This window comes from Myotis daubentonii, chromosome 10, assembly GCF_963259705.1.
Source record: "Myotis daubentonii chromosome 10, mMyoDau2.1, whole genome shotgun sequence".
NCBI lineage: Eukaryota > Metazoa > Chordata > Mammalia > Chiroptera > Vespertilionidae > Myotis > Myotis daubentonii.
In genome coordinates, this window is record NC_081849.1 from 42,225,776 (window position 1) to 42,245,463 (window position 19,688).

General features: G+C 36.4%; 1 protein-coding gene across 1 annotated transcript in view; it reads right to left on the minus strand.

Moving 5' to 3' along the window:
* The window catches only part of SEMA3D (semaphorin 3D), a 200,917-nt gene that overhangs the window by 41,352 nt on the left and 139,877 nt on the right, over positions 1 to 19,688 (minus strand). The window contains exon 8 of the mRNA XM_059712177.1: positions 17,381 to 17,523. Coding sequence (XP_059568160.1) covers positions 17,381 to 17,523 — 143 coding nt within the window. The remainder of the gene's footprint in view (positions 1 to 17,380; positions 17,524 to 19,688) is intronic.

Below are 19,688 nucleotides of genomic sequence, written 5' to 3' on the forward strand. Positions count from 1 at the left end.
CTTATAAAGACAGAGAGCCTACATATTCCAGTCTTTGAACTTTCAAATGAGAGAAAAGAGAAGAGGTCAATGGGGGTGGGGGAAGGGTACATATGTAATACTTTCAACCATAAAAATTTAAAATAAATAAATAAATAAAAACTAAGAAAAAAGAAAAGACAGTTTTGTCCCCCAGCGTTAAATGCTTTTCTCATGGCTAAATGAATTCAATGTAAGCAGCACACCGCTACTGAATGAGTAGATAGATGCATGTAAGGCACAAGTAAATAAGGCAGGCTTGGAATCCACTCCCATCTCTGCCAATTCTTGCTCAATGACCTACTAAAAGCTGTTTTCTCATAGATAAAATTTAATTAATGCTTTGAGATAGGGTTATTTTGATAACTAAATGACAAATGTGTGAAGTGTTTACGTATGTTAAACTTGTATAAATGCTAGCACCGACTTGTATACGACTTGTATATTATATATATAATTTAGGTCAATATTTGCATCTTTAGAAATATGCTTCAGTATAGATTAAAAACAATCTTCTCCAAATTTACTGCCCTACTAATTAAACTCCAAGGCAACATAAACATATACATATTAAAGCAATCTTGATTTTCCATATTTTATTTTACTCTGGATTATTTCATTAAAATGCTTTTTAGACATTTAGTAAAATATAAGCATTTAAATCAATTAAATGGAATAAACAGGTGTATGTATGTTACATGCCATGAGTCAGCTCCAACTCCTGGTGGCCCTATGAGTGAGTGATGTCTACAACATCCTGTCCTTAGCAGCCCCGTCCAGCTCCTGTAGACTCGTGCCTATGGCTTCTTTTATGGAGTTAATCCATCTCCCATTTGGTCTTCCTCTTTTCCTGCTGCCTTCTACTTTCCCCAGTAATATTTTATTTTATTGTCTTTACTAAAGTACTCTGCTTCCTCATGGTGAGCCCAACATAGGGCAATGCCGTAGGACCCACTTGTTTATCTTTCTGGCATTTCAGGCTATCAGTAGAGCTCTCCTCCAACACCATATTTCAAATGAAGTTTGGTGTTTTTTTTCCTATTAGCTTTAAAATGGACCCTTGTCTGAAACCTTTGCCTATAGAAAACTATTTTCACTTTGAATTTTGTCCTGTCCACAGTGCAGGCTACACATCAGGATAATCAAATGCTGAGGCACACCCATTTCTTTGAGAGCATCCCATAGTTTCTCATGAGTCACACAGTCAAAGGCTTTACTGTAGTCTATAATGCACAGACCAATCTTCTTCTGAAATTCTTTGCAGCATTTCATATCTAAAAAATGCTTACAACTGGAGTACCCCTTCCTTTTCTGAATCCAGCTTGCATGGCTGGCATTTCTTGTTCCATATAAGGTAGAAGTTTTTGCTGCATCACCTTGAGGATCACTTTACTTGTGTAGGAAATTACAGTAATGGTCCTAAGAGTTACTAGACTCCTCGGCATCTCTTTTCTTCAAAATGGGGATATGTCTTGAATATTTCCAGTTCCTAGGCCATTGCTTTGTCTTCCACATTTCTGGACATTTTCTTGTTACGATTTTGACAAAGTGGCTTGAAATAATTGTTTTGGTATCCCCTATAATCCTGATGATTTACTTCTTCCCAATATTTTCAGGGCGGTTTTCACTTCTCTTTCTAGAATTATAGGTTCTTCCTCATAAAAATCTTCAGAGGTATGTGTCATCCTTTGTCTCTTCTGTAAGAATTTTCAGTGCACCTTCCACCTTCCCTTTATTTTCTCCTGGTCTGGCAATGCACTTTCTTGTGGGCATTTAGCACTCTCAGTTTAGGTTTGATTTTATTTTTCATTTCTTGAATCTTCTGATAGAGAGCTCTTATTTTTATTTTATTATTTTTTTGTTGTTTTCTTCTATCTCCTTGCATTGACTACTGTAATAGTTTCTTTATCTCTACATGATAGTAATTGAAAAACTGTGTTCAGAACTCTAAGACTGCTTATGTCACTTGTCACTCTTTTCTGGCTTTAATAAATTTTAGTGTTTATTCTGTCATCCAACCAAATACAATTAAACTATTGAGTGATCCACCACAAAAAGATATACTTACTATTTCTAATTTAATATGTCCTTATGAACACCAAATTAATATGATTTTTTTTGTTTGACTCAACTAGATCTGCTATGCTTATAATAAATAAAATGAGACTGTTTCACTGTTTAGATGCTAGTATATTAAGCACTGAATTATCATCTCCAAAAGTTACTTTTGGGGACACTATTTCCATTGATGTATTTACCTTTAAATATAAACTCTATAAAAAGGTTTACCCTTCATGTAATCTATGGTCTGTAAAGTTAATACAAGCTTCACTGTCAAATTTCTAGGCTGTACATTTAGGAGCTGCCTGCCCAATGTTTCTTTCATCTTTGAAAATTAAATTAAATTACAGAAAAGCATCTGAATAACTGCTTCAAACAGGAAAATTGAAACTCATATAAATAGCTGCTATTCTTGAAGAAAATGGGAGGAGGAGGGAGAGATCCCTTTTAGTATTAACGTGGGTAATATGAACATGCGATTTTTAAGATGATATAATGACAGTAACAAAGCAAATCTCAGAAACCTCTTAGGTTTGGGGGAAATCTAAGAAGGCAATTAAGATCCAGAGGACTGGAGACCCCATTTATCTTTATAGCTTTAGTACCTAACACCATGACACCCAGAGTTAATCACATTTTACATCCCTCTGAACAACAGAATCATTTAAAGCAATAGCTCTGTATAATTATTGCTTAACAATTACATTTTATTGAATTGTCCTTTAGGCTTATAACAAATAACTTAAAAAATGATAATTTTGAAATTTAAAGATGACCAAGTGAAATAAAGTATTTCATTCATGAACTAAAATTCACACTTAACAAACAAGATATCACACCTCACAGACTGCTCTATGTCTCACTGTTTTAAAATTTGAATGATTCCAAGTCATTAGGAACTTGCTTTTAGAACATGTGTGCAGCTGAGTTTATGTGTGTTGGAGGTTAACTATACAGATATGTGTACATATGCATAATAGAAACACGATGGTAAGCACAGCAGTTATTTAGATCTTGGACAAAAAAAAAAAAAAAAAAAAAAAAACACAAACCTTTTATGGCAGCTGTATTTTGACCTCGCTACTGTTTAGAATGGCTGACACATGATGGTAACAAAAAGAAAAATAGCATCTAGTTGGTTTTCTAATAATTTTTAATTCTCACCAGAAAATGTACTTTCTTATTCCTTTTACCCAACATCTACTCCAGATGTGCCACTAACACCCTGCTCTCCAGGTGTTTAATAAATATGCTTAATAATTAGTGAGTAAAAATACAAGATAAAATTGATGAAAGTCTTTAGGAAAGTGTAGAGAAAACTATAGATAAATGCCAAAGAATTTGAATCTCCTTTGAATCTTATTTTTAGTGGGAAATTGAGGACAGGCTTCATTGAAGAATTAGATGTAATACCGTCTTTAAAATGATAGGTAGGTTCAGACATGCAGAGATCAGTTCAGGCAATAGTCTAAGTGCTGGAAACTAGGGAGAAAGGACAATAGGTGGGATGATTCATAACATACATGGAGAACCAGGACAAGTTTAGTGTAGATGACGAATGGGATACATTGAAATAGTAAAGGACATGTTATAAAAGTAAATCGGGGTAAGATCAAGGAAGGCCTTCATACCAGGCAAAGCATCCATATGTTATTTAGTACACAATGAAGAATTACTAAAAGATTTGGTAATTAGCAGAGAAGTAAAATAAGGTGTTTTTTTTAAGAAAATAAATACAAAATATATTGTATATAATAACTTTCTCAAAATGTGTATAATTGCTCTTAAAATTATATTTTGTATAAGGTGTTTCTATTAATTATCATTGCTCAATAATAAAAATAATCTGTGTATCAGCTAGCTATTGGATGATGTTGTATGTCTGCAGATGTGAAGGCAGATTTATCTAGATATGATTGTTATTGTAAGTGCTAATATCCTCAGGGCATTTAATAAATATAAATCCAGATGTTAACATAAATGAGGAAATATTGATGCTTCCTCCTAACCTAATGTAATAACGAACCGTGTGTCAATGTATAGCAGTATTCCAGTGAGAAAATACATTATCTGGAATTATTCAAAAAGAAATGTATTTTTAAATGATTTTAAAAATACAAGGTAAGTTATCCCTTCATCTTTCACATGACCCTTGATTTATAACATTTTATTTTCACACACCAAGCCTTTATGTATATTTTTTTCAGCAGAGCCCTAGGTGTACTAAGCAGAACTCTAGTTACAACCTTTCTATTTTAATGTATTCTTCTTACATACTTAGATATTTATTAAATTTTCATTGCCTAATTGTATATTTTGAGAGAGTCAGCAATGAGTATCAAAAATAGTGTTGATTCAATTTATATATAAAGAAATATATAACTATCACAAATATAATTCCAGGAACTATGTTTGGCTTACTGCTTTACCACAGCACAGAGTGGTTCAAATTATTTTGCTAAATTAATAGATAGCTTGAATATTTGTTTGAGGACATTCCTTTAAAAGGTGTACATGTCACTACTTAATCATAAAAGGGAGCAGTCACATTCTTTCTTTTATTAGATAAAAGTGACAATGAAGGCCATTTTGTTCAATAAAAATGACAATAAAAGTCCATTTTCAAATACCGCCCCTCTTCTAACTGCAATTATCATCCATATTTAAGACAGACAGTGAAAAAATTCTAACTATTCTGCTAGCTCCAAATTTGTTGGACAGAAAAGGAATTTATACCATACTTGCATCGTTTTTAACCTGACAAATGGAAATTGTAATCCTTTAAACAAAAGAATCTTCAAATATCCTTGCCCTACCCATCAAGCCGCATTCCCTGGCCCCTCAGGAATAAAAGGATTTTAAAAAATCCAGGTCAAAGATGAAAGCCACCTGCTGTCAGCAAGGAAACAAGTATAGTTTCTGGGATAATAGCTCTCAGCAATGGATTATAAGCATTTAATGACTGGATAGTAATTCTTACAGACATCCAGAAGCCTGACCTGGATGGCAAAGTTCAATTCACAAGGAGTTGTATTTCTCCTGCAGGGAAGTGTCAGTGGCTGACTGTGTTGACCAGCTCTCAGTCCCTGGATTTGTTTGCAAATCCACACAATCCTCCTTGAGAACTTTAAGCCCACAAGAGGGCTGAAAGGGAGGCAACCGCTTTTGTATTAAAGTGTCACCTTCTTGCTTATTTGTGTGAAGTTCTAAAGAACACAACCTCTCACTAACACAATAGATTTATTATTGAGATGTCAGAATCAGCAGCTTTTAGTCACCCTTCACTCCTACATGTCTCCACTCTATTTATCACAGCTTCTTTGTGGTCTGATTGCCAAAGCCTTGACATCCTCTACACAAAGATGCAGATGAAAGTAACAAAGAAATTAAGTGTAAACAAGCCCGACCACATGGGTTCAGTCTGGGTGGTGAGTGCAGAGGGTCCTTGTTTTCTTATTCCCTATAGCTTCTGATATGCTTGCTATACATATATATATATATATTTAATTTTAAAGTGATTAATATAAAAGATAAGAAAAAAATTAAAATGAAACAAAACACAATCTACAATCTTTTAACAACTGTAAAATATAGTATTTCTGAGTCATTTGGGTGATGGCTGCCATGTTATGAAATACTATGATCTTGTAATCACAGTAACTGTTAAAGGGTAGAGCAGTCATGAGGCAGGTTGCTAGTGATTCCATTTTCCTTCCACTGTCCCAGCAAATGCATGTCCCTATAAATCTTACATAGCCATGTAGAGTAGCTACAAGCTGTCACACATGAACTCTTATTGAGTGTGTCTTTTGGCCTTAGGGTCACTATGCTGGGTTCATCTGCTAAACACGATTTTGTCTCTGTGCCCCATCCGCTTTGAGGATCTCTCAGCACTTTATAAATATTGTCATTTCCACCAGCATATTGGGAAACAGAAGCTTGTGGAAATGCAATGATGGACTATCAGCTCTAATGCTCTTAAATCCTGATGATTTTATAAATCAGTGAAATCTCCAAGATATTTGTGAACATGTATTTTATTAGAATATAGATGTGTATTCAGAAATTTGTAACCATTCTGATGAGTTATATTGAAGGATACCGGGCTTTTCTTATCAATAAACATTGGAGAATGACATACAGTAAGCACTTTTAAAAAATGGTTTGATGCTAGAGTCAGAGGTTATAAATTCTCCTTTGCTTAAAGTTTAGTTCTTTTGCCTAATGCTGCTCTTCTGCATCGTTGCGCAGGAATATCCTGGAACACTTTGAAAACCGTGCTCTTAGCATCTTTTGTGCACCTTCTCCCCAGTATAACACAACAATAATATTTAATATCAGAATATAACACATCAATAACATTTAATCTCAGAGATTTTAACTTCAATTAACTCTGCCCACCTTCTTTTGAAGTGTGACCTAAATACTAGAGTCATCTAAATCAATAAAATAGTGTTTGTTTTCATAACTGAAATAGTCACACTGAGGCAGACACACAATTGATCCTTTTAAAAATTCAACAAATAAGATTAGGGCGATTTAATACTCTTGTGTTTTCAATGTTATTATTTCACTACATCATTCATATGCTTATCTGATATGCCACTTATAATAACAGCTGTACCTGGCAGGTCTTAAATGGTCTTGTGTTGACATATGCCTTCAAATTGCCTAAAGACCCAGTTGCACCAGGAAATATTGGAGATGTGATCAAGCGACTGGCGTGTCAGAGCAATTGTCCAATTTACTTTTCTCTGTACTGCCTCAATCTTCATTGAGTTTTTTCTAGGGATATATCTTATAATCTTTGTAAACTTAATATGGATGGTCTACTAAATGGTATATGTAAATAAATAATAGCAATAATAATAACCTAAACACAGGATGGCCTATTTAGAAACTTGAAATTATGATCATGTGTGAGAGAAATCATAAGTAAAATCTGGAATGAAATCTCAAGAGCCTCATTAGAAGGGCATTCCATATACTACACTAAAATAGATGGTTATACTGAGAGGGAGAACTTAAATGAGGATATCTTAATATGTTTATTGAACTAATGAAAGATAGTGAATTACACCCACTGAATAAAATCACAGTCGAAAATGTTGCATTTCCCTTTTCAGCCTATGAGTCTTCTTTGCAATATGCTCTAATGGTATCATGTCACTGTTTCATTGAGATGCCAAAAAAAGTTCTGACCACTAAAATATAAAAGCAAAAATAAAAACATATATATAAATTCTTCTACTTTGTCTTCTAATAACCTTGAAATACCTTAATAGAAAAACACACACACAACTACACAAACTGAGACATCGCAGACAAAGGAGAGGAGAAGAAAAAGCACGCAAAAGACTTGTATGGCAGGTATTCAATGCAGTGGTTTTCAAAGCAATCAGCTCTGTGAAGGCTCTCAAAGCAAAAATACAGTTTTTCGCTTAAAAAAAGAACTCTAGTGTTTAGAGATGACTGTTTTTCATTTGTCATTAGAGAGATGAAATGGAGAACATGTTTTTCAAGCTACTTCCAAAACTTGTAAAAATTAGAAATGTAGGATTTGGATAATATACAATATTTTTTAAAAATCCCATTTCTAAGATTTAACAGATTAAAATGAGGTAAATCTAGACATAATAGGCAGTCTTTTTCAGGTAGGATGAGAGTTCATTAAATAATAAAAAGCTAGAGCCAGCCCCATAAACCCTCGCCTAGGAATTTCTGACAGGAAAACAGATGGTAGTGGAGCAAAAGCACATCTGTAACTCGTGGGCTCTAAATCTCTCATTTAGGTTGTAAGTGACATGCTGAAAGTAAGCAAAAAACCACAACCTGGCGGAGATCAATAAATACGGAAAGTGTCATCGGCCTAAAATCACAAATCTTCAAAGGTAGCAATTGTCCAAATAGGGCCATATATCAAAATAGACAATGGAAGGGGAATTGAGGCAAAGGGCTATTAATTAGCCCCCCACCCCCAGGCAAGTTATGTGAAAGGGCCATCCAAACTGAATTCCTGGCATGGACAAAGGAAATACTGCAGAACAAAAAAGAGAACTGGCATAACCTACCGCTGGAATCCGGTGTGGCTAGCATAAGTAAGCTTAATGGACAATGCTTCCAAAAATGAACAGAATCCAAAAATAATGCAAAACAGCCTTGAGGCGGAAAGTTGTAAGCAAACCTCACTGAAGTGACTGGAATTTCCACACATTAACTTACAGGGTGGTTCTTCAAGGGACACACACCCACAAATACACACACACACACACACACACACACACACACACACAGGGCAATGGACATCAGATAGACAGAAATAATAGTACCTAAAAGGACTAACTTGCAAAGTGAATAGAGAAATTTTTTTCAGCGGGTTTATTTCATGTTGTTTCACCTGTAGGTTCAGTCAGCATTTCTTACCTTACCAAGCAGATCTGTGTAATTTACCGCCTGTGAGAGCAGTCCAGGGTGTAAGGTGCCCCATTTAGTGCTTGAAAATATCGGCTGTTGTACAGAATTAACAAATCATAGAGCCTGGCAAGGACTTTAGAAATCATTCTAGGCTAAGTCCCATATCCTATATAATAAAAGCATAAAATACAAATTGACTGAACGGCCGAACAGCAGAACGACCATTGACCATCAGGACGACCATCCAGGACCACATTATGACACCCACTGGCGCCAGGCCAGCCAAGGCAGGTGCGGTGCGATGCAATAGGTTGGGGACCCTGCCTCCCTCTGTGAGAGAAGCCTGGGTTCGGGTGCCAGAGGGAAGCCAGGTGCTGGTAGCTGGGGGAAGGAAGGCCTACTCTTGCATGAATTTCATGCATCGGGCCTCTAGTTTTAAATATGAAACAACTGAGGACATAGTTTGACTGGATAGTATTGACACAACTGAAAGATAATTCATAAGTAAATGTGTTCTGCCATGTGCAATGATAAGCATATTGGATTTCAAAGAGATTCTGTGGATGATGAAAGTATTTGTTCTCCTGAGACTGTCATTGATCAACATACCCTATGAAATTATCTTCCAAGTCAATTTCTTTACTATTTAGTATCTCTCCCTGTCCATAGCTTTTGTCCAAAATTTGAAGTTCAAATTATTGATACAATTTCACCAGACATGTCTCCACATTCTTTTGACTATGTCCAGAAATAAGATCCAAATATTGCTAAAAATGAGGGCAAAGTAATGACAGTATATTCAGCCTTTAAAACTAATAATTAACTCTTCCAGTAACCTTTGTAACTAACCTGCCTCCAGCCTCCCAATACACATCTACTATCACTCTTCCTCTCCTTAAGCACAGTTAGTTGAACTGGCTCCAAAAATGTGCATGTATGACGTGTGTGTGTGTGTGTGTGTGTGTGTACATGATTTTTGACATTTAACTCGCTCTGGTATGGCCATGTACTTACATTATTTACAAGTCAGTCTCTTAGATTGTTAATTGCTTAAAAACAAACATCTAAGTCACCCTTCCTCAGTTTTCCAGTACCTTCCTCAATGTCTGTCAAATTCAAATTCATATGCTCTCACATAAGCCTTTCCTTTGTCTGGTAAAAGAGTAATGGGAGAGATGGGTGTCCTCATTTTCTAAGTTAAGAAACTGAGCTAGGAAGAAGTAGAGCAGAGATGTAAACCTAGATCTGATCTCAAGTTGAATATTCATATCACTTGGGCAAAAATTATCATCCTTACTGCCAAATATAACACCAATTTTAAATATATATCAACACTAATAAAAGAGAAAAATGGTAATTGGCGTATGAGCTACCCTTTTCATTGGCTAATCAGGGCTATATGCAAATTAACTGCCAACTAAGATTGGCAGTTAACTGCCAACAAGATGGCGGTTAATTTGCATATGTAGGCACAATGCAGGGAGGCAAAAGGGAAAGCAGGAAGAAGCCCCCTGCCACTGACAGTGATCGGAAACCCAGGGGGGAGCTAAGAGCTGGGGGGCAGGGCAAAGGCGGCCCTGGGGCCGCCTTTGCCCTGCCCCCCAGCCATGATCAGAGAATCAGGCGCCTTTTCCGCCCTGGCCAGTGATAGCAGGAAGTAGGGGTGGAGCCAGCGATGGGAGCTGGGCACGGTCGAAGCTGGCAGTCCCGGGAGCTAGGGGCCCCTTGCCTGGGCCTAAAGCGAAGCCCACGATCACGGGGCCGCTGCAGCTGCGGGTCCCTGCTGCCTGGGCCGGACGCCTCAGCCAGAGGCTTCCTGCAGGGGCAGGGGCGGAGCCCGCGCGATCGCAGCACCACCCGCTGCCACTGCAGGTCCCCGCTGCCTGGGCCGGATGCTTAAGCCAGAGGCGTCTGGCCTGGGCAAGGTGCCGATTCTGCGATTGGAGGGTGATGGGGGTCAACGCCTGAGGGCTCCCAGTATGTGAGACACTCCCCCCGCCCCACATCCAGTGCACGAATTTCGTGCACCGGGCCCCTAGTGTGTATATACATATTGATTTCAGAGAGGAAGGGAGGAAGGGAGAGGGAGAGGAAGAGAGAGACATCAATGATGAGAGAGAATTATTGATCGGTTGCCCCTCCTGCACACCCGCTACGGGGAAGCAAACCATGACCTCCTAGGTTCCTAGGTTGATGCTCAACCACTGAGCCACAATAGCTGGGCCTAACACCGATTTTCAATCATAGACTTCCCTGACTTCCTTTTGGTGTTGACATTACTGGCAACTGCTTTTTTCTTTAGAGTTTTTTCCTTCTTTTCTTTGACTTCTAACAATATTTGTGCCCAGTTCTCCAACTAGGTATCAAACTATTTTGTCTCAATTGTCTTTTCAGACATTTTCAGTTGTTATTTCTTAAATGTCATTGTCTTTCAGGTTTTGTCTTTTCTATTTAATCTTGCACTACACATTTTCTTGGGCAGTTTCAGACACTTTAATGACTTTAAGAACCACCGCTATACTGGTAATTTCCAAATTCATGAGTCTCTAGACCAAGCATGTCAAACTCACGGCCTGTGGGCCACATGCAGCCCACTACGAATATTTTTGCGGCCCAGCCAATATAACAGCATGTAAGAAGCGTTTTAATAAAAAATTCATAACTTAATTTTTACAATATCCTGTTATACATAATTTTTAATAACTAACTACAACATTCGCTAATGACTGATTATTATAATCGTGTTGCATTCATTTCCCTTACACGCCTTATGCTCAGGCACATGGTTCCTCTCCACTAATATTAGCAGTGAATATTTTAGCAGCCGATTGCCACGTCATTAGTCTTGGACTGACTTGTTTGGTGTGTGCAACAGGAAATATTTTGCTTTTGAAGGACAAGAAAAATAGGTTTATTTGTGTTATGTTTATTAATTTGTGCAGTTATTCAGTGTCTGGTAAGTTAATGTTCAAGACAGAATATTAATTTTTATTTAAAATGCTCTATTATTTTAAGTTAACAATTACTCATTTATTTCAGCCCTTTGTATTCAGCCTGTCTCTATCAAAATAATCCTATGTTTCTATGAAAATTGAAGCTTTTGTTTATTTGCGGCTCACATGAACTTAAACTTTGTTTACTTGGCCCGTGTTAGCCTTTGAGTTTGACATGCTTGGTCTAGAGCAGGGGTGGGCAAACTTTTTGACTTGAGGGCCACAATGGGTTCTTAAACTGGACCAGAGGGCCGGAACAAAAGCATGGATGGAGTGTTTGTGTGAACTAATATAAACTAGACACTACTGCTGGCTCTTATTTTTCAAGTGGACATTATGACAGCATATCCCAGAGCCACATCCAGTTCAACATGTCCAAATATGAAACCTATGCCCATAAAATTTTGGTGTCTCTTTCCCCAAATTTCAGAATGTATCTCTTTGCACATTTTCTTAATCTCTGCCTTATCTTCTGGAAACCACAAGTACTAAGAATATAGGAGACCTTGTCCATAGGGCAAGTACCAAAGTCTCTGGGAAAGGACTAAGGGAGAATTAAAGATCTAATGGGACAGGAACTTGTTGCAGACTTGCATATACTAGTACATGGTGGAGTCAATATCTGCAGTGTCAGTCAGTGTAATTTTTAAACAAGAAAGATAAGGCTTTTGGAGACTTTAGAAATTGCATGTATGTTTTAAAGGGAAAACAGTCACTATCATGATAATTTTCCACTTATTACAATCCAGTCACAGTGAATTTCTTTTAATTCCTTCAATGTTTTGGAAAACCCATTTCTGAGATTTCACATGTGCTTTATTTTCTGCCTAGAATATTCTTTTTTTAGTTTATTTTTATTGTTGAGGTTGTTACATATGTCTCCCATCCTCCCCCACCTTTGCTCCCCTCCACCCAGCTCCCATCCCACCCCTGGCCTTCTCAGCACTACTGTTTGTGTCCATTACACATTTATGCACATACATTTTTTGGTTAATCTCTTCTTGCCCCTCGCCCCCTTCCCTCTGAGATCTGTCAGTCTGTTGCATGCTTCCATGTCTCTGGACCTATTTGTTCATCAGTTTATTTTATTCTTTAGATTTCACATATGAGTGAGATCATGTGATACTTGTCTTTCTCTGACAGGCTTATTTCGCTTAGCATAATACTCTGCAGGTCCACCCATGCCGTCTCAAAGGGTAACAGATTCTTCTTTTTTACAGCTGCATAGTCACATAGTCCACCTGGAATATTCTTTTCCATATCTGCCATCATTGCCATATAATTTCCTAATCCTTTTCAACATTTGGTTCAAAAGCCACTTTTTCAGAGATACCTTCCACTCATTTTTCCTAACTGCACCCTGTGATTTATTTTATTATAGCATTTACCACACTTGCCAATTATATAGACATAATCTCTGTTTTCTTGTTTAATGCATATATTATCTACTAAGTTGTAAACTCAATGAGTACAAGTATAATGTCTTTTTTCAAAAAAAACTTCTATAAAACTATTGTCTAGCATAGTGTCATACACAGGTCAATTGTCAATAAATGTGTTAAGTAAATGAATGCGTTGGTAGTCTATACTCCTATTGTAGCCAGTAGCCACATGAGGCTATTAAAATTAAACAAGATTAAAATTCATTTCCTCAGTCGTACTAGTCATATGTCAACACGAACAGCCACATGCTACTGTGTTTTGGAGTACGGATGTAGAACATTCCCATCACCACAGAAAGTTCTACTGGACAGCACAAGCCTACAACAAACAATTAATAGAGCAGTGATAAATTAAGGACCTCTTAGACATCAATACCTAGATTCTATCTTAGAAATCTCTCTTGAACTTACCCATATATCTTCATTCCTACTATCTTTAGAAACCCACCTAACATGTCTCCCAGGCACAAATATTTCTCAACCCAGATGCATTCCTCAAATTATTGCTAAATATATACTACCTATCAAGTCACTTATCTGCTTAACACATTTACAACTTCTCATTGCCTACAGCATAGAGTTTAAACACCTTAACGTAGAAACAAATTTGCTTATCTTCCAACTAACCACCCCAAACTTAAATGGCATTGCTTCCATTTATACCCCTGAGTTCCACTTGCATGATTTCACTATTCTGGAAGCAAATTATACTCTGTGGCAATGATGCCTAAAATACCTGTTGCTTCCCCTTTAGGACACAATTTTTTAGCTTCACTGAATTGCACATAGATTTCTCAGCTCTAACCTCTACCATATTATATTGAGATTATCTTTTTATATCTGTTACCCTCACTGTACTATGAGGTTTTAAGGAAAAGGGATAGAAGCTTACTTACTTCCCAGTGCTTAGTGAACTGCATTTTGCATAGAACTTATATTTTATTGTTGTTGAAAAAATAAAATAATAAAATAGTGAATAAATGGGTTATGAAATTTAAAAACATTCCCCTTATTCTGTAAATGATTCTTTAGTCATTCCTGCATAATTTCAACTACTTTCGAAACCCCCTCCCCATCAATCACTATAGACTACTCCGTCTGAAAAGAAAATGTTTGACTAGTCAATAAACAACTTCTACTTTAGTTTAGGAGCTGAAAAAGTGGAGAGCTCTTAAACTGTCAATAGTTTTTCATTGGGCTGAAATTATCCATTAAAAATTAAAACAAACAACAATTACAGCAAGAACAAAAAACCTGAATATTTCCAAATAAGTATGTTCTATGGAAAAATCCTGGTGGGAAAATAATATAAAGAACTCCCAGGTTAGTGAAAAGCTCTGTACACTCAGTACAGTCTGCACAGTTATCTTAGTTCTCTCTAACATGATATCTTTGTTCTGAGATCTTTGCTTGTGTATATCAAACATAATTTTATTTCATAGCAAAGATGCATTCTGTTATTTATTATTTGTTGAAAAAAGAAAAGCAATCTTATACTATCAAATGGGGTAAAAAAACAATAAAGAGGAAGATATTCCAAATAATGTCAGAATAACAGTTCTTATATGAAAAACATGTAACAGCAACAATGATGATGCTGACTTTGTTCATAATTTAAATGGAATATCCCATGGCTGACAAAGTCTATATTATATTCTTATTAAATAATTTTATAAATAGCGCAACCAAATTTACTCTTAATATATTTTTCCACCTCGAAGGTTAGCTTACAGTATATTGACAGTAACAAAAACATTACTCAACATCATAAATTAATTTTTATCAACTAATTGGATTAAATCTATCAAGAAATAAGTATTGCGCTATTAAAATTAAACTTTTTGGCTTTTTGCAGGATGTGACATTTTAAAAAGATTTTTAATCTTGTCAGTGAAGTCTCCATTTAGAAATGCTCTCTTTTGGCCACACATTCATCTTAAGTTATTAAATAAAGTTGAAGCCAATGGCAGAGTGCATTACAATTGAGAAATTACAAAGAAAGCATCTAGAACGAAATATTGTAAACTTTGCGCAATAGATCGTATGTGAAGTGGGAAATTCAAAAGATGGTATTCAATTAAAACAGAGATTGAGTAGAGATACACTAATGTGAGAACCTCTATTATATCTTTTTTTTTGAAGAAAACTCATCCATCACATGTCCTTATTTGATCTCACAATTTGTTAGCTTTTTATCCAAAAACAATAGCATGACAAAATCTTGCTGTGTGGCCTCAGAGGTTTTGTGTTGGGAAGACTCAAGTATTAGAATTCTCTCTGCCTTTTCAGTTTTATAGGACTTTGTTCATAGTTTAAACAAAATATCCCATGGCTGACACTAAAAGTCTATACTATATTTTTAATAAAGAATTTTATATATAAATGGGGCAACTAAATTTCTTTTTAATCTATTTCTCTACCTCTAAGATTAACTTTCATTATATTGATAGTAGGAAAAACATTACTCAACATCCTAAATTAATGTCCATCAATTAATTGGATTAAATGTATCAAGAAATAAGTATTGCACTAGTTCATAGAACATACAGTTATTAAACGAGTTAATCAGAAAGTGACTCTTAAAATACATTTAATTGACTACAATTCTCATGACTTCTTTAACAGAGCTCACTTATACAAATGTTGTCAATCCACACCACAGCCTTTCAGGGTCAGGGTACTGCTGTTAAAAGGCATGCTTCAGCACACCAACACACTAGCAATGGCCATTCATCTCTAGTCAAGAGGCTTCAAGAGAAATTACTGTGAATTCTTAGACTCTGAAATAATAAGGATGTTTTTTAGAAAGCCTGTCCCCTGGGGGTAAAGGGATCAGTGGGAGACAGCAGTATGGACTAGGGCACTAGGTAAAGAATCACCTGTGCTCCCAGGTTGGCCTCACTCAGAAGTCATGTTTCCATTGGCACATTTAAGTGCAGTGGTGGTTTGTATTACTGTCCCTGGAAGTGTTCAAAAGCCTGAGGGCACAGCTTGAGACAAAAAGGTAATAGGCTCAGGTAGATGCAAGAAAACGAAAGGTTTGAAAGACCTAAGTAAGCTTCCCACTGAGAATATGTATTAGCTTAACAGCTCTTCCACTTAATAACTGAGTTAATACCGAAGGCCCATATCTATTTAAGAAAAGTGATTTTGCTCTGGCCTGGGGCAATTGGTTGGAGTTTTGTCCCATACACCAAGGGTTCTGGGTTTGATTCCCTGTCAGAGCATGTACCGTACTTAGGTAGGGGGATCAATCCCCAGTGGAAGTGAGGACAAGAGGAAACCGAAGGATGTTTCCCTCTCTTTTTCTCTTTTTTCCTCTCTCTCTAAAAATCAATATAAAGCATGTCCCTAGGTGAGGATTGAAAACAAGAAAGAAAAAAAGGAAAAGTTATTTTAGTAAAAATAAATCCAACTAAAAAAATAATACACTAAAGTCATAAGTAGATCCAGTAGCACTATTATTCCACAAAGCTTGTATTCACTCAAATGAGAGCATTTAAACATATATGTGTGTGTGTGTGTGTGTGTGTGTGTGTGTGTGTGTGTGTGTGTGTGTGTGTTTAATTGAAAGGGAAAGGGACAGAGAGATAGAAACATTGATGAGAGAGATACACTGATCAACTGCCCCTACCGGGGACTGAGCCCAAAACCTAGGCATGAGCCCTGCCAGGGAATCAAACCAGTGACCTCCTGGTTCATGGGTTGATGCTCAACCACTGCGCCATACTGGTTAGACCAAATGAGAGCTTTGATGCCACAAAATGGAAGTGTTTCATAGAGTCTCTGCATTTTCCTGTAATTTACATAAAACAGCAGTACTAAAAAAAACTAATTATGTTCTTCAAAATAATTATTGCATTTTGATTTGTTTGCTCTTTCTTCTCTTTATTTCATTTTCTTTCAGAAGCTAATCTAGATTAATGTTCTAATAAATTCATTATTATAATACTAGAACCACATTTTCAGCTTATTTGACCCAGGTAAAGATATATAATTTTAGATGTGTGATGAGATCTGTGTTTTGATAAAAATACACAATATGATTCTTTTAGTGTTTAACTTACTCTAGGGATTATTAAATTGCTTTCAATTTTTAAATGAGATTATTTAATGTATAAGAACATTTTAATCTCCACAAATTAGGACATGCAGTGACTTTACTGGAATATCAATAATTAGCAAAGTGATATAGCATAAGTGAAAGGAGTGAGGTGCCAAAGAGACTCACACCTGGGCAACAGCTCAGGCACTGGAAAAGGAAACTGTAACATTGGAAAGCTGAATCATTTTTTTTTCCTTTTCCTTTCAGATCTAAAAAATCATGCATGTAAGATAGTATGAATATATCTCACCAAGTATAAGTAGTGGACACTAACTTTTACTTCCCCATTACATGGGTAATTGTTCAGACACATACCCACATGCTTCAGTAAAATAAATATATCTTACCTTACAAACTCTTCCAACTCGAGAAAGAATTGTCTTATCCGAAGTACTGCCTTCTTGAGATGATTCACGAAAGAAGAAATATATCTTATCATCATCTGGATTATAGGTGTCTGGTATGGGGAAAGTCCCAATAAATTTGGCACCTGTTTGAAAGAAAAGAAGCTATAGATTAAAATACTGAAATAATTTAGCCACGACACTACTGGCATCTTTTGTATGTAAAACAATTAGCAGAATTTTTAAAAAATGAACCATGAGTGGAATGTGGGAAATGAGACAGAGAAAAAATAAAAATGATACCCATAGAAACATGTATTCGCATGAAGAGGTCCTGAACAAGTTATGGAGGAACTCTAGAGAGCAGGTGAGAACATGACTGGCTGATATTCACAATGTTTGCACCTCAACTAAATTACTTAACTTACCCTTTCACACCTGGAGATTCTATGACTTATATTCTTTTATATGATGGAGTCACTGCTTTTTAGATACTATATCTATTGTAAAAAGTTTAGGAAAATCTATAAACATACCCTAAATTGTGTTATATTAGGAAGTAATTTGCTGCATTTTGTGTAATTGCCAAAGGGGAAAAAAAGAAAAAAAACAACAACAAATAGTGCATGGATCAACTCCAGTATAGGCTTTGATGACATTTTCTCCAGGTTCATATCATGTCTTTGCCACCTACTGGAAAGGTGACCTTGGGCAAATTATTTATATTCTCCATCCCTCAAGTTACTCACACCTAATAGGAGGCTACCAATATCATCTACCTACTTGGATAACTGATACCATGAATTAATATATATACAAAGTACTTAGTATCTGACAGTGACTGACACATAAGTATTCAATAAATGTTTATTATTAAGATGATGATTCAATGATAATTATTGTTATTATGACCACAAACCAGAAAAATTGTGCACATACAAGCAATTATTAGTATAATATGTAGTGCCTAATAATGAAATAGTTCTAAAAGTGCTACGTGGAAAGATGTCCATAATACAGAGTAGGTAAAAAAAAAAAACAACAACAACAACAACAACAAACATTGGCAATACTTGAAACCCTTTGCTAGTTCAGAAATAATCCTTTTGACTAAGACAGTGGTTGAGAAATAAAGAAAGGACTTCAGCTAAATGGAAAATACTAGATACCTGGAAGGAAGCACAGAGCATTGTTCAGGGAATAGAAGAAGTAAACAAGAGAAGATAACCCTACACACACACACACACATATGTATATAATAAGAAATTAGGGGTAAGAAGGATCAACACTGCCTTCTCTAGAAATTTGCCCAGGGATCTAATTGTGGTGTACCCCATTCCCCCACAAATGCAGAGCAGTTCAACAGACAAAAGTTAATGTTTGATTCCAAGTGATGGGTAGTTCAGTCTTTATCACCCCAGATCTCTGGGTCAGCCTTGGTCGCCCATCCAACTGTTTCTCTGCTTAAATGAGAAGTGTTGAGAGGAAAAGGAGGGTGGGGAGGATGTGGGCACCAACTTTCTCCACTTTGTTTTTATTATTCCCTGTTCTGTTCCTGGAATTTAGAACTCCAATGGATTCCTATGCTCCTGATAATCTCACTTTCATGTGATCCTAGATTATATAAAAGTTTAATTTTAGAAAACTATGTTGGATGCTTTAAGTTTTCTTTTCTAATTAATCTTAAATTAGCAAGATCCATTAACAATTCCACTCAAGGTTTTATGACTTTTCCCCCTCCAGCCCGTCTTTTAAATTATTGATAAATTACAAACACTTGGTTTTGAATTCCTGAGTAAAGTAAAAGTTCTTTTGTTGTAACAAATGAACACTTCTCATTTTTTATTTAAATACATTATGTTTCTTTAAAAAAACAAAACTCTTTGTGGAAATAAATTTTCCTACAAATGCGGTATTAAGATTTCAGCAAATTCATGAAAGCAAAAAGTATTTTTAATCACTACTATGTTCAAACACTTAGAACAAGAAAACTGGTAGAATCAAAGAATGTAAAAATTAATAAAACTAACTCTTCACTTCAAACCAATTACAATCGAGATTAAGGAAATATTAACATACTAGAGGCCCGGTGCACAAAAATTTGTGCACTCGGGGGGGGGGGGGGCGGGAGAGGGGGTCCCTCAGCCCGGCCTGTGCCCTCTCACAGTCTGGGACCCCTCCGGAGATAACGACCTGCTGGCTTAGGCCTGCTTCGGGGTGGCAGAGGGCAGGCCCAATCCCTAGGTGCAGCCCCTGGTCGGGCTCAGAGCAGGGCCGATTGGGGAGTTGGGGCGCCGCCCCCTGTCATGCA